General features: G+C 38.2%; 1 protein-coding gene across 1 annotated transcript in view; it reads left to right on the top strand.

Annotated features, from left to right (window-relative positions):
* The window catches only part of ITPR2 (inositol 1,4,5-trisphosphate receptor type 2), an 838,078-nt gene that overhangs the window by 570,363 nt on the left and 242,426 nt on the right, over positions 1-25,289 (top strand). Inside the window, exons 28-33 of the mRNA XM_081818942.1 lie at positions 10,707-10,796; positions 10,914-11,039; positions 14,181-14,303; positions 14,957-15,157; positions 17,341-17,592; positions 20,416-20,541. Of these exons, the coding sequence (XP_081675068.1) occupies positions 10,707-10,796; positions 10,914-11,039; positions 14,181-14,303; positions 14,957-15,157; positions 17,341-17,592; positions 20,416-20,541 (918 nt within the window). The remainder of the gene's footprint in view (positions 1-10,706; positions 10,797-10,913; positions 11,040-14,180; positions 14,304-14,956; positions 15,158-17,340; positions 17,593-20,415; positions 20,542-25,289) is intronic.

Below are 25,289 nucleotides of genomic sequence, written 5' to 3'. Positions count from 1 at the left end.
GGCCTGTTGCCAGGGGTCGCTGCTAGCCTGAGACCATGATGCTTTCTCCTCCTACATCTGTCTGAAGGCAGGAGTCTCAGGTTTAGCTCCCTGAATTTGACACTTGCTTAGAACAGACTTCACCTCTGAGTTGATAGTGTTGGCATTTACCTTCAGAAAACCTTATCATGTTGCCTTGAAGTTTAGAGTTCTGATTTGGTTTCAGCTTACTTTTTATTTTTTATTTTTTTTTGGTAGATGGAAGGTGGGGTTTTGGAGTCCTCCTTTGTTTTCTGTGAGCCCAGAAATGTACTTAAGATAGGTTCTTTATCTAGGATGTAGCTGTTTTGTAATAGGAGGGCCATTTGCAGCTTTTAAGTTTGCTACTCTTGCAGGAGTTCATGGGAATGTGTTTACTTAGATATTTAGTAATTAAAAAAAGTATTATGAACTTAGATTCTTTGGAACTTTATATGTATAATTACTCTGAAGGTTATGTTTAACCCAGAGAAAATTTCATTTGCTTCTATGAGGCACTTTGGGTTGCTATATTTTTTGTAACCATCTTAAACAATGTTTTGGGCTTGGGACCTTTGAGGCCCCTTTATTAGTGGGAATTCTAGTCCCAAATCTTATGAAAGTGGGCTTGTCCTATAGGAGCTCAGGAGAATTCTTCTCCCTTTTTTTTGGCTTTGAACAAGCCAAGGCTAAGCCAGGTACCCCTTTCTTCTTCTGTGGGCCGCATCTTTTCCTGCCTTATTCTGGACGGCTCCTCTAAGGATTCCTGGTTCTAAGGCGGGTTCTCTAATCAGCACTCTGTCTTGCTTGGGATTCAGGCTTTGTTTCCTTTCCATTGTGTGTGTGGGACATATTCAAACTCAGTATCAAGGTTATCAGATATGGACGGATGCCCTCAGGGTGGGTCCTGCTTGAATCCAGCGCTTGACTACTACTTGGAAATTTTGGTGAATCTTTATGTGTCTGGCCTCCGTTTACTTCCTTTTCTTTAGTAAAAAGGGATCTTTTTTTCTAAAATGGGACATTTGAAAGATTTTATCTATCACTCTTAGATGCTGTATACTTGGAGGGGTTTCTCTGCAATTCAACTTTGTCACATTTGACGTTCTTAAATTTTCTTTAAACTCTTAGAGACTCGGGCACCTGGGTGGTTCAGTAGGTTAAGCGTCTGCCTTCAGTTCACATCATGATCCCAGGATCCTGGGATTGAGTCCTGCATCAGATTCCCTGCTCAGCGGGGAGTCTGCTTCTCCCTCTTCCCCTCCCCTCTGTTCTCTCTCTCACTCTCACAAAATAAATAAATAAATAAAATCTTAAAAAAATAAACTCTTAGAGACTCTTCCTCAAACTCTTCTTTATTTTGGGCCCATATATTTATCCTTTGAATGTCTGTTTATTGATGCTAGGTTTGTGGACCATATCTGAACCACCTCTATTTGGTTGCTGTGTGTCTCTCTAGAGCAAAATCCTTCTTTTGAACATTCTGCTTAAAGTATGATTTTGGTTCCTTCACCATCATGCCTATGTAAGCCTTTGTACACACCTGAACTTCTTATTTCCGTTCTTACTCCCTTTTGATCGATACCTGTAATCAGATCTAATGTTCGAGATAATGGCTCTTGCCCTCAAAGAATGAATGCATAGAAAACAATATGCCAGAATGTCTGATTAAATACTGAGCTGTGTGGTCAGACGAGGGAGGAGTCAGTGTGGGCTGGAGGACTTGGAGAAGGCTTCACTGTTCTGAAGGGTCGGGAGGATTTAGTTAGCTAATATATTCAAGAATAATAAAAAGAGAATCAGTTCAGCAAGAATAAGTGGTTTGTATTTGAAATATCTAGAAATTGGGAGCCTCTGACCATTCTTGGGTTGGGAGGTGAGTATACCATCTTGGAAAATTTGGTCTGGCAGAGCAACAGACTAAAGGTGGGGACCAACTAGGAGCCTCTTGCTTAAATTGAGGTGTGAGGTTATGCAAGCATGAACTAAGGTGGCAGCAGTAGAAATATATGCAAATGGGTAGATTGAGAAACCAGGAGAGTGGTAGGTACATTTATAATAGCTTAATATAAGGAGAAAAAAGTGAGAAGCTACAAAGTTGTTAACTTGTACACAACCAAATAATCTACACTTTGCAATGAACCAACTGCCAAAGATAGTGACAATTTATCGTAAACAGGATGAAATATGTCACAATGTCAATGGCAACAGCCAGTAGCAGGCAGGACGGACTCTAGCAGGCCAATACAAATAATAATCCTTTGTTGTTTAGTAAATCTTTACAAAGGCTCTAAACAGAATGATTAGCATTGTTTTAAAACAGATCATAATGGTCTAACTTTGTGCCTGCTTAGATATCAGAAGACCAGATAACATCAATGTGATTTTTTAAAATGTGCTTCTTCCTCTTAACAATAAAAAATCTTTCCTATAACATAAAAGTTTTTTTTTTCCCCCCTCAATAGTAGTTTCTCTTTACTCTGGGCCATAAATGGGAATGGATAGTCTTTCTACTAAGACTAACAAATCTCAGCATATGATCCAAAATTATCCTGTTACTGTAGGGAGGTGGATGGGATGGCTTTGGTCATCTAGTTAGCCCATTGCATCCCTAGCACCTATGAGCTTTACTACCTGTTGTATATGATAATATTTTCTTTTATTAAACTTACCTTCCAGGGCATTAAAAAACTATACCATCCTTGTTGAAAGATTAAAGGCTAGAGTATAACAAGTTGACAATATCTGTAGCATTAGTAATTCATCACATTCAAATAGGTGTTGAATTCTAAATATAGGGAAGGGGGGATTAACTCAGAAAATCATATCTGAATGGGTTAAGTCAGGATTGCCCTTTATGTTCATCCGCCTCTTTATTAAGGGTTGAGAAGCAGGTCACTTGGGCATCATCGAGCTTCTAAGAGAAGTTCCCACTCATGTTATTCATTTTGGCTGTTAATTTTTCTTCACAACAATTGTGCTTCTGTATCTGTATGTCTGTATCTCTGTATTTATCTACCAACCTGTATTTGGTTGCCTGCTTCTTTTTAAAAAGCTTACTCATACTGTCACTGATCTAGAGTTTAATATTTGAGCCGTCTATCTAGTTTTTACCTCAGGGACTATTTTTTTTTTTTCATTTTCAGGGTTTCTGCTTGGTTCTTTTTCACATCCATGCATTCTAGATTCATATCTGCCTGCTTAGCTTCATATTTTTTTGTTCTTTTAATGGATTTGTAATGTAAGGAACAGAGTTAACTGAAAAATGTCCCTAGGGGCTCACTCTGGGTTGTGTAGACAGCAGGCTGGCTGTACTGTGTGTGGGGAATGTGGGAGGCAGTGTCTTCTTTTCTGAGAAGCTGTACACCGGCTTGGCTTCTGATGGGATCTGTGGCTTCCACTCCTCAGCAGGAGCTGTCCAATTCCTGTGGGCGCCGTAGCTGGTATTCCTGATAAATTCCTATAAATGATGGGTACCTGAATCCAGACAGCCTAGTGCCCAAGAAGTAAGTTTGTGTGTACCTTTGCTGGTAGGTTGCTCTCACACTTGCCCCATAAGAAGTTACTACAAGGTGGGGATAGGAGAAGTTACTCAGAAATCTAGACCCATACTGGTGTTCGGCAGAGCACCCAGCACCTACTGTGGAATGATGGAGGGATGGGGGACACTTGCCTTCTCTTGCCGGCACTTGGCTTGTAGTTTTTCCCCTTTCCTGATGAAGCTATCCTTGATCTCTGCTAAGTGATGCTGTGGAGTCAGCCTGAGCATGTGGCAACCACAGAGGGGTCTGCATGATGTGAGAGACGTTATTCCTCATTTTATCTCTATGATTATTTTAAACAAACTTCTAAGTCCTTGAAGATTTCTTGACTGTTTGCATTTCACTGGGAATGATATACTCTCATTATTGAGGTTTCTTGTTGTCTTAGCATTAACTTTCCTCATAGGCATTTGGATTTTATGCAGATTTATCTTAGTGAGAGAATGAATTTAATTCCTTCCTTTCTTCTCTCCCTCCTTTTCTTTGCTTCCCTCCTTTGCCTTTTCTCTATTTCTCTTGAGATACATTTTCCTTGTCTCATGATTTTTCTGTTACCTCCATATGCTATTATTCTTTTAAAAATTAAAAAAAATTTTTTTTTTATTTTATTGAGAGAAAGAGTGTGCAAGCAGGGGGGAAGGGGCAGAGAGAGAGAATTTTAAGCAGGTTCCATGCCCAGCATGGCGCCTGACATGGGCTCAATTCCATGACCCTGAGATCATGACCTGAGCCAAAATCAAGAGTTGGACGTTTAACTGACTGAGCTACCCAGGCGCCCCATGCTATTATTCTTTAAAAGCAAAAACTGGTTTCCATTCTTTGCCTACCACTTCTGATCTTTTTCCTTTGATAAAGCAAGCAAGCAAGAAGGCAGATCCCTCTAGAAGGATATCTGCAAAAAAAAAAAAAAAAATACTGTGCTTTTCCAAGTGTTAGTACTTTAATTCTGCACAGCAAGGAGAATAGTTCTACATAAACTTTGTTTCTTCAGCAAAACTTATGATTGACTAACTCTTGACAAAAGCAACTGGTAGAATGTCTAACCTTCATGGCTTGGTTTAGATGGAGTCCATATGCTTTATACAGAACCTTCCTACATGACCTGATCAATGAGGGACACTGTGGTCATTGCATGAAGAACTTTTATCCATTAATTTTGGAGCGTGTTTTTCTGAATTTCCCTTTTCTGAAATTTGTTTTCTTATCTCCTTTTTTTAAATTTTTGCCCCAGACTTCATTGTATATTTATTTCATTTATTTGTATAACATTACATATCCCTGTCCTTTGCCTCTGAGCAAATGCTACTGAAGGTGATGGCTCTAGATGAGTGTCACAGAATAAGTCCTTTCACAAGACATACAGCTGAAAACTAATTTTTGGTTTTGAGCCAAATGCTACTTTTACACATCCTCATTCTATTGGGTTGTCATGTAAATTCTTAAATGTAATGCTTTTATCTCCTGAATTTGTTTCTTTAAATTACTTCCACTGTAAGAATCCTTTCCCTTCTTGTCCTTTGGAACTACATTTACAATTAATGCTGTTTTAGGATAAACTTAGTATTTCTCCTCTTGTTATATCATTCCAATTTTAGTATATGTGCTGCGGAAGCGAGCACTCTCCTCTTGTTATAAAGAATGGTTACTTTCTCACTAATTTTTTTTTTTTTTTGCTTTGCCATTTGTTCTCAATTTAATATAAGTTGTTAGTGAGGATTCTAAGTTCCTATATGGTTTATTTTCCTCAGCAGGTGGCTTGTAAGAAAATTCTAGAAGTTGATTCACTTACATCAGAGCGTGCAGAGGTCATTAGACCAGGTATTAACGTTTCTGTAGTGATTGCTTGCCAAAGAGGGAAGTCTGAAAGAAGGTGCCGATGGCTTTGTCTTACATTCTATATGGACAACCCCCTTCTCACAGCTGTATCAGGGAGTGTTGTGATATGAGTGTGACTGGGGAAGCTTCTTTCACCTAACATATCAGGTATCAGACATAGTCTCTAAGGGCTCTATTATGTTGCTGTTTTCATTTCCTGTACGGTGCTTTGTTATTCTCTGTCACCCTGCTGACTAGAGGGTTGTCTATCCTTTCTATGTTTTATAAAATGCTGGGGAGGATTACCTAAAAAACTATTATATATTACATTATATAAATAAAGTATTATAAAAAGTATTATACACTGCTGTACTGTAATGGGTTCCCGTTACATTTTTATGAAAACAACTATGAGTTCACATTGAACATACCCATCATCAGTATATTCCCAATGTTTTCCCAATATCCCTCTAATGCACTGTAGTGGCACACACCCTTTTTTGGTACCTTATTTATCAGACATATAGATAGTTGAGGAGATTCGGGGTGTTTTCTAGGACATCTGATTAAACATCATCAAATACTAATTAAAATGATGTCTCATGAGTCAGAAAATACCAATATTGTATTTGTCTTGGGACAAAGGGAAAGGAAAACAGGTTTGGGGTTAGGTTAGGAATATGTTTTTACCCTCTAGAAGGGAAAGTGTTTGGGCTTGAGCTGAGGGAAGTCTGGAGGGAATTTATCTGCCGGTAATGGTGGACATCACCTCTTCTGCACATTGTAGATCTTGGGCCAAGTCTTCAAGCAGCCTTAGATGCCAACCAGGGAAGCAGAAACTGTCAGCCATGACCCCATAATTGTCCAAATTAGCTTTACATGCAAAGTCAGATAAGTAGATCTAGGGTGATTTTAGGGCTCTGTAACCCTCTAGGTATCTTCCTAAATGACTGGTATATGATCTTACTCTTAGATGGGAGGGAGAAAAAAAATATCATTCCACAGTAAGGTTATCATTCAGTTGTCTGAAGGAGGTGACATTTGTCATGAAGAGCTTCAACTAAATTATAATCTGATCAGTGAATCAAAATATAAAAGACTGGTTATTGGATTTTCTTTCATGTTTTGGAAGAAGGTGGGAAGGGAAATGAAGGCATTTGACATCCGAAGTTGGGAGAATGGTGATTGGTAAGTGATGTCACTAATGGAGTTGAATAATGGTTATAGGAAGAGAAGGCTAGGGATACAGACGGGGAGCAGAATGCTTTGCAGACTTGCTGACTTGACAACATTGCTGAGGAAGTACATCCTTTAACTTCATTGGGGTGGGGACAAAGAGAAGACGTGCACTGAGCTATTTTAATCATGCAGCTGCAGATGCAGGCAGTTCTACATTGTAGGATTTGGAAAGTCTTTTTTTTTTTTTTTTTTTTAATAAGCACGACTGCCCTTGTTTAAATTAAGGAGCCAGATTCCCATTAATTGGTGCCAATATTTAGTTCACCAGATAGTTCATACAATATCACTTCCCTATATAATTTTTGCTATTGATATAAAAGAGTTTGCTTGACTGATGCAAAATAAATTTTGGGGGGTAGCTATATTCAGAATCAGTATTTGCTTAGGTATTCACTTTTTGAGTCTGTCTAGAACTCTGTTACCCATCCAATTTCTAGACTCTTCTAGAAATATCTAGACCCTTCTAGACTATTCTTGCTATATTGTTTCTAAACCTGCTGTTTTATGTTACAGTATATGCTATGCAATTAAAAATCTAGCTGCCTCTATGAAATCACTGAACTTAGTGGTTTCTCATACTCCATTAGAGGAAATAAGTTCAAATTCTTCCAGATGACAAGAAATAATTATAATAAAGTGCAAATACTTTTGCAGTGCCATATTTATTCTTCATCACAGTTGTCAAAAGGATAATTTGGGTATCTACTATATGCATGGCACCATTCTCAGTGTTACACATTTTTTTTCTGAGCCTGTTCAGCTCTGGGACTCTGCATAAGTTACACTTCTGCATTTTGTACCTTACTAATATTTTGACGTTAGAATGAAGGCATGACTTTGTAGATTTGGCCACGGACCTAAGATCAAAGTTACATAGGGTATAAAACATATAATCAATTTATGCCCTTTCTGGAGGAAAACTTTTGGAACACCTTTACTTAGAGCATTTTGGCATCAAAATAAGAAAATGAAACCTAACTGTAATTACATAGTTTACATATTTCTTAAATTCCCCTGATACACTTTGGAATCATCCAGATGTTCTGTGGGTTAATATTTTTGTTCTGTTTAATTACATTGAACTATTTTCTGAAATTAAAAGGGGCTGCTTATTGAATTCTCCAGTGCTGCTTCTTTTTGTTGAGTGCTGGCAATTTTAAGTTAGAATAATTATTCTTTGTAATTCCCATACTTATGGAGTTTAGCATTGTCTGTATCTTCCCCTGGGCTGAACTAAAGAGCATAGCTTTTTGTAATGTAGTACATTTTGCCTGAGATTACTTTTCTTAAAACAAGACAGTTGTTTTTTCTTCAGGTCATTGTTTGAAAAATAGACTTAAATATATTTGCTAAAGCTTTGCCTGTGCTTGCAACTGATTTTTTTAAAGGTGACATGTATCAGAAACATCTCCTTTCCACTATAGGAGCTTTGTCAATCTTAGACTTGGTAATATCTTAATCCTGGTTTGTAGTACAAACTTGGTTTTCTTTAATATTTCTTTTCTTCCAGAAAAAAAATGAACATGGCCTTTTTAAATTTCAACCTCCACCTTTGTGATCAGAAGAAGGAAATTTCATTATATTTCTAGCTTTTGAAATTTCTGCTTCTCATCAATAATTTTTGCTATCAGATAGAAACCCTGTTTGTCTCATTCTCTGACCCCCCGTCTTTATCCATCTAAATACTTGCCATTCATATCAGCACTTGGGCTCCTTCCCTCCACTGCACTGGCTACTCTTTGGTATGTAGCTTTACATTTGCTTCTACAAGTTTTTAGGATTCACTTACTGCTTGTTGTCTCGCAGACAATCTCTCGCATTCTTTTTTCTCTATTTACCTGCAGTGGAGGTTGGACTGTTTTCCTTTCCCTCCTAGCATTTGTTAGGATGGATAGGTGACACAATCCTGGACTCCAGCAGTAACACTGTGAATGTTTTCAGCGTTCACTAGTCTTTACTTTTTGCAGTTCCAGTTCTGTTGAGTGCAAGAGACAGGTGGTCAGAAAGGTAGAAAGTAATTTTGAAGACTATCAATGGCACGATAAAACAAGGAGAGTGGGATTTAAAGAAAATGATAGTGAGCTACAGAATCAAATGCTAAAGAAAGTTTTGGTGATTATGAGTCATTGGCACATAAAGCAATTTTAATACAGTGTGGTAGAGAGTATTCTTTTGAGAAATCTAGTGGGGCCATAACCTGAGATGCATGAGTACTCCCAAGGAGGGGCAGTATCACTGAAAAATGCTTGGTTATCCTCAACTTAGCCATATTTTTAAAGAGATGAGAAAGAATCAGTAGACAGCAGAAACTACTCATGCACAGGAAACAGAGATGAAGCACGGAGAGGAGGCAGGGGAGATGGAATTTGAAAAATCCATGCACCAAAAGTTTTTTTGTTTTTTTGTTTTTTCCTCTGAGACACAGCAGGAAAGGTAAGTTTGTGGATGGTACTGGAATTTGCAGGTGGAAAAGAGGAAATGTTCATTTTCTCCATAAAATGGTAGGAGAGGTTATTTGCTAAGATCGCATTCAGACTGGAAGCCTCTCTCTTGGACAGTATTTGCCAGGAACAGAAGCAAAGACGAATAGCAAGCTTACTAAGTGGTGATGGGTCAGCACTGGTCAAGTCACTCTCCTTCTTGAAGGCTTTCCTCAGAATTCTTTGACGAGCGTGGACAGTTTTTTCCTTTCTTTCTTGGTTTGTATTAATTTTGTGAATTTGTCATGGAAACAGCTTGACACAAATGAAATTACATTGATTGTCTTTGCATATTTTTGTTACTTTTTCCTGAACTTAGATTGGGGTCCCCTTTAACTGTGAGAACCCAACACCATCAATATAGTCAGGAGTTCAGTGTGTTTTTGACTCAAGCTGGACTTGACATTCATCCCAGTGGCATTTTGTACATATTGTAAATCAGGAAGGCAATCAGGTCCCACTCTACTAATTGCCCTCTCTCTTGCAACATGCACTAGCTCTTCTTGCCATCCTCTGTACACTCTCATATGGGCTCTTTCTGCAGTACCTTTGGCTAAAGTGACTTCTTCACCTAACAAGTGCCCCCCTCCCTCCACATGTCTCTCATGCTTAAATAGTTTTCATCTTTCAAGACCTTGGCTTCCACTTGACCTCTTTCATAAAGCTGTCTAAAGATAGAGCTATTCTCCCTTTCTCTCTCTGTATAGTGAATTCTGCTCAGTTCAAATCTTTATTTTCATATGTCTTCCAGTTTTCTTAGTTAGACTGTAATTTTCTTGTGGGAAGGACCACACACCCTATTTCTTTTAGATCCACTCACCTTTGTCTAGTACCAGGCATGTATTAAGTCTTAATAAATGCTCAGGTATTAAATTATTTGTAATGTGTTTTATTTTTATTTAGTGATTATAAGAGTTGATATTTAAAATATGTCACTCCCTATATTTGTCTTTTATTGTGCTGCTACAGATAATGGTTGTTACAGTGAAATATTTTTGGCATTTCAGGACCTCTTAATAAGCTTTATTAATTTATTAACTTAAAATATTATTTTTTAATTTAAATTTTATTTCCTTTCTTCAATTTCATGGTTCTGTACATGCTTGGCTGGCCCCAAGTCGTGACTCTTAGGGATGTCATGGTAACCTGGCAGAGAATTCTTGGGTTAAAGTGTTCTTTCCTTCCATCTCTGATATGTTTTTTCAGCTGTGATGATATGCTTTTTCACCTTTTTTTTTTACCCCCTGTAGCTTATCCCCCATGATAAAATTACACATTTTATCCCCTGGATTTTTACTATTCCTTCTCCTATCGGCTCTGTAAAGCAATGATATGTCTGGTATATTTAGCATAAGGAAATACACTGTGTAATAACTTTTCCTTTTTAACTTAACTCATTAATTATTAGTAATACCATCTATCATGTAATTTGGCTGTTATTGGGAATTGGTAATTTGCATGATTCCTCCAAGCCAAGGAACGTTTTATGGGATAAAAAAGTAGAACGGTAACATTTAAGTTGAAAAATAAATTACAAAATAATTATCAAATATATTTATTATTTATTACAAAATAAATAAATTTATTACAAAGCTATGTATGGGGTAAAAATACATACTTGTGTTTACTTTAGGAATCAAGCATTTTAAGTCTGGTTCAGGATGGAACAAGGAAACCTCAGATTGACAGCAATAAGAGCAATAATTACCGGATTGTAAAGGAGGTCAGCACATGTCAAATGTTTTTATATGGGTTTATATTTGGGTGGCAAATAACTTTTGCTTGTGTATTACATTTAATGTTATATTCCTCATATTTAACGCTTTTCTTCTTTTTAAAGATTTTGATTAGACTAAGTAAACTCTGTGTCCAGAATAAAAAGTGTCGGAATCAACATCAACGATTACTGAAAAATATGGGAGCTCATTCGGTGGTGTTGGATCTTCTGAAGATACCCTATGAAAAGGTTAGTGCTTAGTTACTTTTTTTTAAAAAAAAGTTTTTATTTTGATATGATTTCAAATATATAACAAAGTTACAAGAATTTTTTTCCCTGAACTGCTTGGAAGTGAGTCGCCAACCTGATCAGCCCCAAGCCCTTTGGTGTGTGGCTCCTACGCAAAGGATGCTCTTCTTTCTGCATAATCACATGACAAGTTTCCAGATCAGGGAAGAGCATGACACTTGACTGCCACTTAATCCTCAGGCGCCAGTCGTATTTCTCTCATCATCTCAACTGTGTCCTGTTTGACAAAAAGGTCCACTTCAGAAACAGGTGCTGTTTGGTTGTCATGTTTGTTTATCTCCTCATGCTGGCACTCCTAGGAAATTGACACTTTTGAAGACAGACCAGCTCTTTTGAAGACTGTTCCTTCATTTGGGCCAGCTAATATTGCCTCGTAATTAGATTCAGTTATGCATCATTGGCAGGAACATAACAGAAGTGAGGCTAAGTTCTTCCCACCACTTCCTATCAAGAGGCACATGATTTTGATTTTGATCCCATTACTGATGGTGTTTACTTTGATCACTTGATTAAGGTGGTGTCTGCCAGGATTCTTCACTGTGAAGTACTCATTTTCCCTTGGTAATTAATGAGTATTTTGTGGAGAGGTTCTTTGAAACTAAGTAAATATACCGTTCTTCATCAAACTTTCAATCTATTTATTCACTTATTTATTTGAATCCGTATAAACTTGTAGATGCTCATTTTATTCCCTAGGTTACACTAGGCTTCTCTAATTATCTTTTTTATTCTCAGATGGTCCCCAGTCTGCCCAGTGGCTCCCCTTTGAGCTAGCTTCTCTGTCCTCTAACATGCACATCATTCTTGAGTAGTTCTTTGCTTTTCACACATTAAGATGTTCCAGGGTCACTGTGCATTTTTCTTACTCCAGGTCTGGAATCAGCCATTTCTTTAAGTGGCCCCAGTTCCGTTTGGGGGAGAACGATTGTAGAAGCAAAGTTCTGAGAACTAAGTGTACTTACTGCTTTTGGGATTTTGTTCTTCTAGGCCCTCTAAAGAGACAAAGCCAAGGAACATACGTGTGTGTTGAAATACTCATTTGTTAATACAGTAAATAGCTAATCTTCCATCACTGCAGTGGCCCCCTGCTCCATATGGACACCCTCTGCCCCTCACTCGGGCTCTGACGGCACCAGGGTGGATGCCCCCTTTATCTCCCGGGTGCTACCTGCCACACCACGCCTCTCCTGGTGCAGATGTTCTCCCCACTTGGACTTACACTCCTCAGACGGGGTTGCTTCCCGATTCAGCCTACTTTTTAACATGTAAACTTATCAATTCTACCCTTCTTAGGTGGCATAATTCATTCTATGGCACACAATGCAATAAAATAATTATTGAAAGGCAACAAAAGGTATTAAATCCTCAGCATTTACTACCCACATTATTTCATCTTTGATATTGTAACATGGGCATTGGACACGTGACCAAGTCCCTTCTTCTAGTAATATAACTTAGCATTCAGTATTTTACTACTACATTATGTTTATAGATTTGCTCAGTTTTAATAACTGGATGGTGCAGAAACAAAAAAAAGAGTAAGAGGAGAGTTTCAAAGAAATGTCAAATACAGTGGAACTGGTCCTGGTGGTTCTTCTGTGTTGGCTAGCTTTCAGTGGGGACTGGGTATTCCTGTGGCTGAAGTCTCATTGATGTCTTTCAACTATCCTTGCATTACACAAGTAGAGGAAAGTGTTAGTAGATTTTGAATGAAAATTTCCTATATTTAAGTCAGGAATCAAGTTTTTGGTCTCATTTACTCTTCTAGTTAAATCATCCCTATTTTAAATATGAGGAAATGGGCCTATTAATGATCTTGGGCTGTTTGTTTAGTTATAGATGGCGTAAGCTATAGACTCTTAGAAAAAACAGAAAACATTAAATTATTTATTAAAACTACTACTAAAAACATGAGTCCATTTTGTATCTCTGACACTATCTACATGACAAATTGGATAATCAACTACTCAGAAAGAATTTAGGTGGTTTCAGTGCTATCTCCATAGTGTTATGGGATTTGGGAAAATGACAGTGTATACGGAAAGCAACTTACGAGTACATGTGTTCAGAAAGAGGGGGACCCAAAAAGATTGGGGAATAGAGGAGATCAGAAAGCAAAAAGGAAAAGGAAAACAAAGAGGTGGAAATAGACAAGATAAATAGCAAAAGGATGGGTATTAAGGAATGCACATGTGATGGTGAGCACTGGGTGTTATATGCAACTAATGAATCATGGAACACTACATCAAAAACTAATGATGTACTATATGTTGGCTAATTGAACATAATAAAAAAAAATAAATAACTAGCAAAAGGCCAGGGTTGGGGGGAGGATAGAGTCGAGATGAGGTCAGAAATATATAGAGAGAGAGAAAGAGAAATTTACCGGGGCGGGGGCAGGGAATAGAGGAAAAGTGAATGGAGAGAAGAAAGGGACTAGGGACAAAGCAAGAGGATGAGGGATGACGGATGCTGGGAAAAGCAGCAAGAAGGGAAGAGTTTGAGAAGGGGGAGGATCTAGAAGGTAGGGAAAGAGGAGAAAACAAGAAACAGGAAGATTCAGATACATGAAAATATTGGGAAAGAGAGCAAGTCCCACAGAAGGGAGGGATGAGAAGGATGGGAGTGAAGCAGAGAAGGGAGGGAACAGAGAGAGTGAAGGGCCAGAGAGAGAGGAAGGCAGGACAGACGAGCTCTGGGCAAAGAGGCTGTGGGCACAGAGGCGGGGGAGGAAGATGCAGCTGTGGGCAGATGGAAGAATGTAGTGGATAGGCAGAGAGGTTGGGGAGAAAGAGAGACAGACTGAAACAAAGAGGGGTTGAGAGAGTGGAGCAGAATAGGTAATAGAAGGAGAAATAAAGAGAAGGTGAGAAACATCTAGAAGACGGTGAGGGATGATGGTAACAGTGGGATAACGGCAGGGGTAGGGAGGTGTAGAAACAGAAAGGGCATAGAGGAAGGGGAGCAAAACACAGTAGCAGAGAGGATAAGAGAACATGTGGGAAAGAAAATGCTTTTTCATAATATTTGGTATTATGGTATATTTGTTTCTCTGTATCATCGCTACTCTTTCACTTACAGAATGATGAAAAGATGAACGAAGTGATGAATCTGGCCCACACATTCCTGCAGAATTTCTGTCGGGGAAATCCACAGAACCAAGTTCTCCTTCATAAACATCTGAATTTGTTTTTAACCCCCGGTGTAAGTATTTGAGTGACTTCTAATATTGATAGTAAAGTGTCCCCCCGATTTGTTTTAGCAGCATTGATGAATGGAATTTTATTAATCTTTACCACCATATTAGTCTTTACCACCTTATTTTTTTCCTTGTAAGGGTTCTCTCCCTAAAAGTGAATATGTTTTTTTTTTCCATTAAGGAAACATTCACAGAAACTTGAAATATTACATGAATTTTACCTGCAAGTGACAACTTCCTTTATATGTATATAGTTTAACATTAGGAAAAAATCTAGTAGAACCAAGAGCAACTTCAATGCCATGAGTGAGATAAATATGGAAAACTCAAAGGTAGAGGTAACTCTGTAAAATGTGTGTCAGTGGATACTAGGGAAGAACTAACTTTGAGTAATAGATAATTAATCTCAAGAATCCTGTTGCCAACACGTTGACCTTTATGATAATCAACTCCTTTTTCCAACTAAATTCCTCTGTGAGCTCAGTTTGCTTTTAGTGGTGAATGATCTCATTGCATTTCGTAGAAGGCTTGCCCAGGAAACTCACTATGGCTTTGCATAAAATAAAAAACTGATCACAAGCAGGGAAATTAGTCTAAGCACTGTAAAACAGAAAATTGATCTTGTTAGAATTACAAGGGTACATTCCTCTCTGGTTAGCTCCTGGAAGCAGAAACCATGCGGCACATCTTCATGAACAATTACCACCTCTGCAATGAGATCAGCGAGAGAGTGGTGCAGCACTTTGTGCATTGCATCGAGACACACGGCCGCCACGTGGAGTACCTGAGGTTTTTGCAAACGATTGTAAAAGCAGATGGTAAATATGTGAAGAAATGCCAGGATATGATAATGACAGAGGTATGTTCTCGGTTTTCATTTTAACAGCTTCACATAAGTAATGTGCTCAAGGATGTGTTTTCTGTTAAAGTATAGTGTAAAACACCCCCACAGCATAGGTGTGGAAAATAATTTCGTCCTGATGGCTTAAGCAACAAGTATATTTTGTTTAAATCTGGTGAAGTAACATACCATTAAGTTGATTGCATAATTTTCCGAGTTTATTTTTCTTTTCTTTTCTTTTTTTTTAAGATTTTATTTATTTATTTGACAGAGAGAGACATAGCGAGAGCAGGAACACAAGCAGGGGGAGTGGGAGAGGGAGAGCAGCTTCCCGCCGAGCAGGGAGCCCGATGTGGGACTCGATCCCTGGATGCTGGGATCCTGAGCCCGGCGGAAGGCAGACGCTTAACGACTGAACCACCCAGGCGCCCTTTTCTTTTTGATCCTTAAGGAATTTGTGTACTTTAAATAGCAAAATTCTGTGAGATGTTATAATTGAGAATGAAAGTGACACATTTTATATTTTTAAGTTTTCAGTCTGTAACAAAGATGGTTGTAACTCTGTTTTCCCACTGCCTTTTTTGCTCTATTCCTGAAAGAAAGAATCCATGTTCTCTGCTACTGTTTGCAGAAGGGTTTGAAGGGCATTAAGTTAATTAATAGCAATTATCCATCAGTGATTTATGATATGTGGAAGCTTAAGTTGAAAATTTAAGAAATGCAAATGGTTGAAGTACCTCATTTATTTTGTTCTCTTCATTGTGATATTTGACATTGAGCGAGATTTATGCAATGAGTAAGTTACTCACCAGGAACCAAGTGGTACTTTGGAGAAATTGAGTCCATTTGGGTAAATCATTGCTCTGTGACCTAATGGTTCTCTAAAGGCCTGGATGGATTAAGCCAGCTTTCAACCCTGGCTACCAAACAGTTATGTAATAGATTATATTGATTGAGGGGATTTTCATAATTATATACTTTCAATTTGGGAATGAGGGGAGGGGGACTCCTATACTGATATAATGTGAGTCCCTCCTGCGCCATAGAAATCTTAAAATTAGTTCAGCTTAAAGCCTTGAATTTTTAATGTAAATTATTTTTATTAAGCATTTTAAAGATCATTTTAAAATTTACCTTTTCCTTATCTATATTTACATTCGTAATTGTTCTTCATTGCCTAGAAATGTGGGAACTAATTTGATTTTGCATTATGATCATCAAGGAAAGAATTAAAATGGGAAAGCAGCAAATAAAAATTAGCAAAATTTTATGATACCAATTAGGGGAAGTGTTTTTATGTGGAAAGAAGTATTTGTAATATTATATTGTGTTGACATATAATACATATTTTAACACATGTACATTCTCTTTCAACAAAACGTTCAAAGCAAGCCAGTTGTTTTATCGATTTAAATCTGTTATCAATTTAATTAAAATAGAGAAAAAATATATCCCCCAAATATCTCCCATTGGGGTTAGAAAATTGGTACTGATAATAGACAATAAGATATTATGCAGTTTGAGCAATAAAAGTACCACCTGCTGGAATTCTCCACTAAAATTATATAAATAAAATAGGAAGGAAAATGTATATCCTAAAAGCTCCTGCTTATCCATTTCTTTGTTTTTCTCTCTCTTTCTCATTTTAAGTCTTTTCTCCATTTCTCTCATCTCCGCTTTTACCTCCATTCCCTACTGGTGCCCACGACACATGGAATTTCCAGATTCTTGTAAAGTTGCATTTGGCTCAAAGTACATGCTTTTTTTATTCCGTCACTATTGAAGGGGGTTGGGATATTTTACTCTGCTTTAGTAAAATTAGACTTAGGAGATTTCTCATGTCTTGGCAATGGCATCTTCCATTTGAAGTAGAGGCAAGCAACTTCCTTGAAATATTTTGCAGGTTTAATTTCAGGGGATAATTCACTGAGAATGATTAACTATCATCTATGCCATTTAATTCTTGTCCCCATCCAGCTCTCCCCTATCTCCCTGGCTTGCTTGTGATAGTATTCATAAATAATCACTTGGCACCTGACTAGAATCTTTTTACCATCTTGCCTTGGTATAGTTCTGCTTTTGCAATATCATCTGTGTTTTTAGAAGGAGATGCATGTGTTTCCAGTTACACCAAACCTTTGGCAATAGCTGCAAGGATGAACATTTGGACTGCTATGTAGACTCTCTTATTATCATTTCAGTTGATAAATGGGGGTGAAGATGTGCTGATATTTTACAATGATAGAGCATCATTTCCCATCCTTCTCCATATGATGTGTTCAGAGAGAGACCGAGGGGATGAGAGTGGCCCCTTAGCTTACCACATCACCCTGGTGGAGTTGCTAGCAGCATGCACAGAGGGGAAAAATGTCTACACCGAAATCAAGTGCAATTCCCTTCTGCCCTTGGACGACATAGTGAGGGTGGTGACCCATGATGACTGCATCCCTGAGGTAAGCCCGGCAAAGCTGAGCAGCCACGGAAGTACATAAGTGCCAGAAGTCCCCATACTATTTATAATGAGATAATGTATTTAGTCAAGAAATTGTACTTAGCTATATAATTAGGAAAATTTAAAAGAGCATAAAAAGTTTCCTTTTTTAGTTCTACAGGAAGCTATGAAAGACGGTAAACTTTTTCAAAGTAGAGCCACTGTTGGTTTACTGGAAGCTACTCTAGGAGTCTCTTAAATTCTAAGTATGGGCAGTGTGATAAAACTGAGATTTTACTTGTTACCTCTGGTATGTTCTTGAGCATGCAATAGATGCTTCATAAATAATTCACGATCATTGATAGGAGAGGCCAGGATGGTGAAGTAGTATCATCTATTAGACTCGGTAGGTTTGCCTTGCTTTACAGAATAAATGCATTCTTGGAAATATGGACGTGCATTTTGCTTTATTCGCACATCATTCTTTTACCCTCTGTCCTTGTTTGGCTCTGATAATAGGGAAAAGAACTCATTAAAAACTGGTTGTCTGCCAACAGGATTAATGAGGCTTCCAGGAATGTACCTTGCAATAATTTCTTTCTTTTCTACTGTTGTGGTGTATTGTTGCAAAGTTCATAAATGTGTGATGCATCGAATATGATATAAATCCAAACATTTTAAATCATAGTAACTTAAAAAAGTGTAGGGTTAAGTTAACTTCCCTAACTTCCCAGTAGTCCTATGTAGTGATGGACTTAAAAATATATTTTTGTGAAATTATTTTGTGGAATTATTGACACTTCATAGCAAGGGTACTTCATGCTTTGATTGGCTTGAAATAAGATGGCCAAGAAAGGAAGCATAGTGTAGCGATTAAATTCCCGGGTTCTGTCTTTATTTGAGGTCCTGATTCTGACAGTACTTCTTCCCACATGCTGTTCTTTCTGACCACACCACTCTGGCCCCTTCACCTACTTCACTCCTCTTCATCCTTCGTATCTTGATTCAAGCATTACTTCCTTAAGGAAAACTTCCTTGGCCTCTCATAGTAGAGTTGTAAGAGCCTACAATTTGAAATTTGACATTTGAATGTTGTTAGTAAAGGTCTGTAGCCTTCACATCCTTGCCCAAGATTATAAGCGTGATGAGAGTAGCAACTAGATTGTTTCTATTTACCATTATATTACCTGATCCTGAGTCTATACCTAATAAATATGTTTTGAATGAATGAACAAATGAATTAAAGAATGAGTCAGAATCCTGGATCCATTACTTCTAGCTGTGTGACTGATTCCAGAAGGTTACTTAACCTTTCTGATCTTCCATTTCCACAGTTTTAAAGCGAAACAGTTCTGGTATGTATCCGAGAGGATTGCTGGAGGATGGAATTAAGGAAGATATTACATACAAAATGCTGAAGGGTAGCAAACAATGAATAAATATAAGCTGCTGTCAAGATGATTATGATAATGCACTGAATTGTTCTGATGTCTCCCTGCCCTACGATCAGTTCTTGACACAGACACCCTGTCTGCTTTTTGGCCTTAGTCAAGGAGAGAGAAGCACTAAGGGCATGAAAGCTGGCCCTGTATTCCTTATGGTTCTAACTTGGATTCTATGAATCCTTGAAATTATTTACATGATTTTGTATGTATATGCATTTGGGGTGGTTTATAGCACCCATCACATTATTTATTTATTTATTCATTTATTTATTTGTTTAGAGAGAGAGAGAGAGAGCATGCACACATGTGAGCCAGGGGGAGGGACAGAGGGAAAGGGAGAGACACAATCCCAAGCAGACTCCACGCTGAGCACGGAGCCTGACTTGGGGCTTGATCTCATGACCCTGAGATCATGACCTGAGTTGAAATCCAGAGTCAGATGCTTAACCAACTGAGCCACTCAGACACCCCTCATCACATTTTCATTAAAAAAAATAAAGAAAGAAAGGAAAGAGAAGAACCACAAACACTACTGTTCCACACACTTAGAAATACTCTGTGTTGGTGAGACTCATCCCAGTCCTTTATGAGGGATTTTGTTAAATATGGGAAAGAGTGGTACTACACTTTAAAATAATATAATTTTTTTGTAAACTGTGAGCCTGTTTCTTCTCAGAAATAGTAACTTAAATATTTCCGAATGGCATTAAAGTATTATTTAATCAACACATTTAAACGTTATGTTAGAACTCTCTTGGTTGCAAATGACAGAAACCTAACTTGAACTGTTTAAATTAAAAAAAGGGAATTTTATTGGATCCTGTATTTGGGAATTTGAAGGATAGTTGTTCTGATGGATCAAGAGGTTCAAACAATGTCAGAATTCTTTCCATCCATTGTCCCCTTTTCCTTTGTGGTTTTGCCTCATTCTCTTTTTCTGAGCATAATTGTCCTCCATGTACTTGCAGAAGATGGGTTCTTGGAGTTTGGGTTTACCTTGTTCCACTTTAGTGATGAGTGAGAGAGAGAGAATGACAGAGACAAGAGAGAGAATGACAGAATGTCAGAGACAGAGACAGAAAGAAGGGGAGGGAGAGGGAGAGGAAGGAAGACAGGGAAAGGGAGCACATTTGACTCTCAGTGTCTCAACTAGGATAGACTTGGCTTCAATCAGGTGTACTTGTGCATTCCAACACTGGGCGCAGGGGAATGGGCTACTAGGTCAGGGCCTGGAGGGTTTTAGTAAGAGAAGGGAAATGGGAATGCTTTCTAGGTAGACATAAAGCATGCTATAATCCACGATAGTAACTAACCGAGATTTTATTTAACTTTTCATATTTGATTTTTGAAAATGAACAATGAAGAAAACTCACTTTCTTTTGTATTTGAAACTTGCACAGGTTAAAATTGCTTATGTGAATTTTGTTAATCACTGTTACGTGGACACTGAAGTGGAAATGAAAGAAATCTACACAAGTAACCACATTTGGAAATTATTTGAGAACTTCTTGGTGGACATGGCAAGGGTGAGTTACACTTTCACCATTAAACACTACTTCATGTTTAGTTAGGTTGTTGATACATATTTCGACTAAACAGGATCAAGGGTCTGGATGAAAATTTGGAATTACACCCTCTAACTTTGGATGTAATCCATTACATTCCAAAAGATTTCACAAGATTGTGAGTGAGATTTAATGAGTTCCTATACACAAAATACCCAGTATACTGTGTATAGAAACAAAGTGTCCATTTCTACTTTTACCACTGGCTATATTGATTTGTTATTAAGTGGAATTTTAGGGGCCTTTTTATATGGGGAAGACATTGGCAGAAGTCAGTTTGGGGACATTGGGGAAGACATTGGCAGAGGTCAGTTTGTGTTCAGCCTCTTATCATGGATGCAATTACAAACTATAGATGGAAGAGATCTCAGGAGGCCTTGAGCGCTGCTTTCAGACAGATCGGTACTTGACCAGACTACCCAGGGCTTAGCATTGCTCAGTGTTGCCTATTCAGAGTTTTCTTTGGGAGAGCGCTCCAGTAATTGAATCATCTGGTTTGACTCGTCAGTCAATATAGGTCCTGCTTTTTACTGAGTCCATTTCCTCCTGTTTGGCCTTTTGGGGGAATTGGAGAGGACATGTGGAGCCGGTTGGCGTTTTCTAGATATTGTCCAGCATATGTTTTTGAGTAAAATTGAGTGAATGAATGAATGAAGAAAGGAAGGAAGGAATCTTCTTTATAGATAGCGCTTAATTTTAGTTAGTATATCTTCAGCTCTGCGCCCCCCCCGCCTTTTTTTGGCATGTTGAATTGTCATAACATAGAGGGTCTATTATTTTGGGTTTTTTGATCTTTAGTTTTCCCTTTGAAGTGATGGGATATAATGTTCAAATACGAGTTTCACCAGTGGAAGATAATGTATAGATAATCCTTAGACCTGTGATGACTTATGGTGGGCTGTCCCAGTTTTTTTGACTCTCTACATTCCTGAGTGCTGGTAGCTTTACACAGGCCTTATTTAGATGTATTTGGAGGAGAGGAGAGTTAGTGAGGTCCATATTTCTACTGTCTTATAAGAATGGATGTTGACGGTTATCCACTAGCTAACTGGCTCCCTACAACACTTTCTGGAAGGAAGGAAGACAAGGGGGATATAATAAAGCATCGACTCAGACTCAGACATCAGGGCTTTGCAGGTGAAATGTGCTTATTTTACCTTCAATGTGGTGTAGTATGAGCCAACTCCACTAGGTTCAAGCATGAGTGGAGTAAGGCAGTTCCTAGAATGAAAAGCCACTCATTACCTTTTGCAGGCAAACCAGTACCTGTGGAGAAATAATCTTGTTTCACACACGATTTTCATACCACTCATATTGACCCCCATGTCCTTGTGAAAGCCCTTGTATCCGATGGGCTACAAGGATCTCTAGAGACCTTGAAGTAAAGGACGGGTTATATGCCGATGACTGAGCTTTAAAATTGCACGTGCAGGAAGATATTAAAGAGATTATAGACTGATTTGCAGAGTTGCACAGTGCTACGGACTAAAGATAAGCTTGAAAAGACCAAGGTCACATTCTAGGCAGCATGAGCTGCAAAGCTAAAAGGAGTTTTATTTTTTAAAGCAAAGAAAGCTGATGGTAACTGCCATTGGTTCTGCCACCTTGGTTTTGATTTGAATTTCCCTGATGGCAACACCCTTGCCCTTGAGGTATTTATAAAGCTAAGACGTAGGTATTCTTTTTTGTAAAAAAAGGTATGCCTGCTAGGAAGGATTTTTTATTTTAACTATTTTTGATTAAGTAGACATTTAATGTTATTTATTATATAAAGGCTTGAAGGGAATTTTGAGATCTTCTTAGTCTACTCATTCATTATGTCTAACCACAGTGGCTTAGCTATACTGTAAAAAGCATTTTTTTTTTCTTTCCTTCTGGTTTCCCTCTTATTTATATCTTATTTATATTTTAAAACAGCAGCTCTCTTATCCCCTCACCAAGAATGACAAAGAGTCACCCTTCCTATTTCAGGGAAGGGACAGGAAACCTGGCTTTTCTGTAACTGGGCTTTGTCTTTCTGCCCTTGAAGAGGGATTAAGGAGCCACCGCACACTCAAATTCAAATACAAAAAGTTGTTTAAATAAGTAGAATGTGGTTTCCTAGGCAAATTTTCAGTTGAGTAGATGAGTAGTTCTCAAACTTCAGTGAGCATCAGAATTATCTGGAGGCTTTGCTAAAGCACAGATTGCTGAGCCCCACCCCAGAGTTTCTGATTCAGTAGATGTGAATCTTTGCATTTTTAACACGTTTCCAGGTGATGCTGACGCTGCTTATCCAGGGACCACACTCTGGGAACCATTGCAGTAGAATATAGTAGTTTAAGAGTAGGTACTTTAGAGGCATTAGCCAGACCAGCGTTCAAGTCCAGATTCTGCCGCTTCCTAGCTCAGTTACCTTGAGCAAAGTACTTACCACTCTGATTCAGTTTCCTTCTTTGTAAAATGGATACACATTCCTCATAGGGTTGCCAGGAGGCTTCAATGAGATAATGCGTATAAAGCTCTTAGCACATGAGTGGCACTTAATCAGAGAGCTGGTAACATCATCTATTTCATCCACATCATGGTAACATCACTGGTATTATTACAAGGTTATATGTAGCCTTTAAAGCAATTTCAACAAGCTTCCTCCATACCTATACCAAATAATAATGTTGAAGATAACCAAAAGGAGAACAGCCAGTACAGGCAAGAGCTAGAAACCATGTCTGGGAAACTGGAATTGCGGAGTAATGACTTGACATAGAGATGGGCTAAATGGAGGTGTTCCCACGAAGTGATGAAGTCCTGGAGCAGCTGATTTACATCAGTGAGAAATGGTGGAGGTAACCTGGAGGAAAGGTATGTGGCAAATTGCCCCTAAAGAATCATAGGATCTTAGGGTTGGAAGAGACTGGCAGTCATAATAGCTCACACTCTTCAGCACCTGCCTGTATATTTCCAGTAAGAGTGATCTCACTATTTTTTTGAGACAACTGGTTTCATTATTACATAACTTTAATTGTGAAAAACTCCTAATATTGAGCCAAATTGTTATGTATTATAATTTTTGCCTATTTCTTCCTTCTGTAGCAACATAGAATGATTCAGTTCAGCAAAGGTGTAGGTATTTACCATAAGCAATATATTCTCCTTGCTGGTGATCTACTTTCAAATAAAGTCATACAATTTAAAGAACTTAAGACCATTGAGGTTGACCTCATAATTTTGCCCCTCAGTTCCAGAGAGATCAATTTGCTAGCATAGGGTGACTTGCCTAGCTAGAAGCAGAGCTGGGAAATCTGCTGGAGCCTAACCTGGTGCTTTTTCCATAACAGCTTCTCAAATTTGTTCTGGGCTCCTTCCTGTTTTCAATATACTTTTGGGTTCTCTCTAATATATCAGTGTTTTAAAAGTATGGCATTTGGGTATGCATCCTTTCTGATGGCTGAGTAATTTTCCACTGTATATATGAACCACATCTTCTTTATCCATTCATCCATCAATGGACATCTCGACTCTTTCCACAGTTTGGCTATTGTGGACATTGCTGCTGTGAACATTGGGGTGCATATGGCCCTTCTTTTCACTACGTCCTGTGTCCCCAAGTAGGGCAATTGCTGGGTCATAGGGTAGCTCTATTTTTAATTTTTTGAGGAACCTCCACACTGTTTTCCAAAGTGGCTGTACTAACTTGCATTCCCACCAACAGTGTAAGAGGGTTCCCCTTTCTCGACAACCTCTCCAACATTTGTTGTTTCTTTACTTTGTCAGTTTTTGCCATTCTAACTAGTGTAAGGTGGTATCTCAATGTGGTTTTGATTTGAATTTCCCTGATGGCTAATGATGATGAACATTTTTCATGTGTCTGTTAGCCATTTGTATGTCTTCTTTGGAGAAGTGTCTGTTCATGTCTTCTGCCCAGTTTTTGACTGGATTATTTGTTTTTTGGGTGTTGAGTTTGAGAAGTTCTTTGTAGATCTTGGGTATCAGCCCTTTGTCTGTAGTATCATTTGTAAAAATCTTCTCCCATTCCGTGGGTTGCCTCTTTGTTTTCTTGACTGTTTCCTTTGCTGTGCAGAAGCTTTTTATCTTGATGATGTCCCAAAAGTTCATTTTTGCTTTTGTTTCCCTTGCCTTTGGGGACATATCTTGAAAGAAGTTGCTGTGGCTGATGTCAAAGAGGTTACTGCCTATGTTCTCCTCTAGGATTTTGATGGATTCCTGTCTCAGATTGAGGTCTTTCATCCATTTTGAGTTTATCTTTGTGTATGGTGTAAGAGAATGGTCGAGTTTCATTCTTCTTTGTATAGCTGTCCAATTTTCCCAGCACCATTTATTGAAAAGACTGTCTTTTTTCCACTGCATATTTTTTCCTGCTTTGTCAAAGATTATTTGACCGTAGAGTTGAGGGTTCATATCTGGGCTCTCTATTCTGTTCCATTGATCTATATGTCTGTTTTTATGCCAGTACCATGCTGTCTTGGTGATCAGGGCTTTGTAATATAACTTGAAATCAGGCAACATGATGCCCCCAGCTTTGTTTTTCTTTTTCAACATTTCCTTGGCGATTCGGGGTCTTTTCTGATTCCATACAAATTTTAGGATTGCTTGTTCCAACACTTTGAAAAATGCCATTGGAATTTTGATCGGGATGGCATTAAAGGTATAGATTGCTCTGGGTAGCATAGACATTTTAACAATGTTTATTTTTCTGATCCATGAGCATG

This window comes from Leptonychotes weddellii, chromosome 5 (genome assembly GCF_054177405.1).
Source record: "Leptonychotes weddellii isolate Sample4059 chromosome 5, ASM5417740v2, whole genome shotgun sequence".
NCBI lineage: Eukaryota > Metazoa > Chordata > Mammalia > Carnivora > Phocidae > Leptonychotes > Leptonychotes weddellii.
This window is presented reverse-complemented; position numbering and strand designations above follow the sequence as displayed.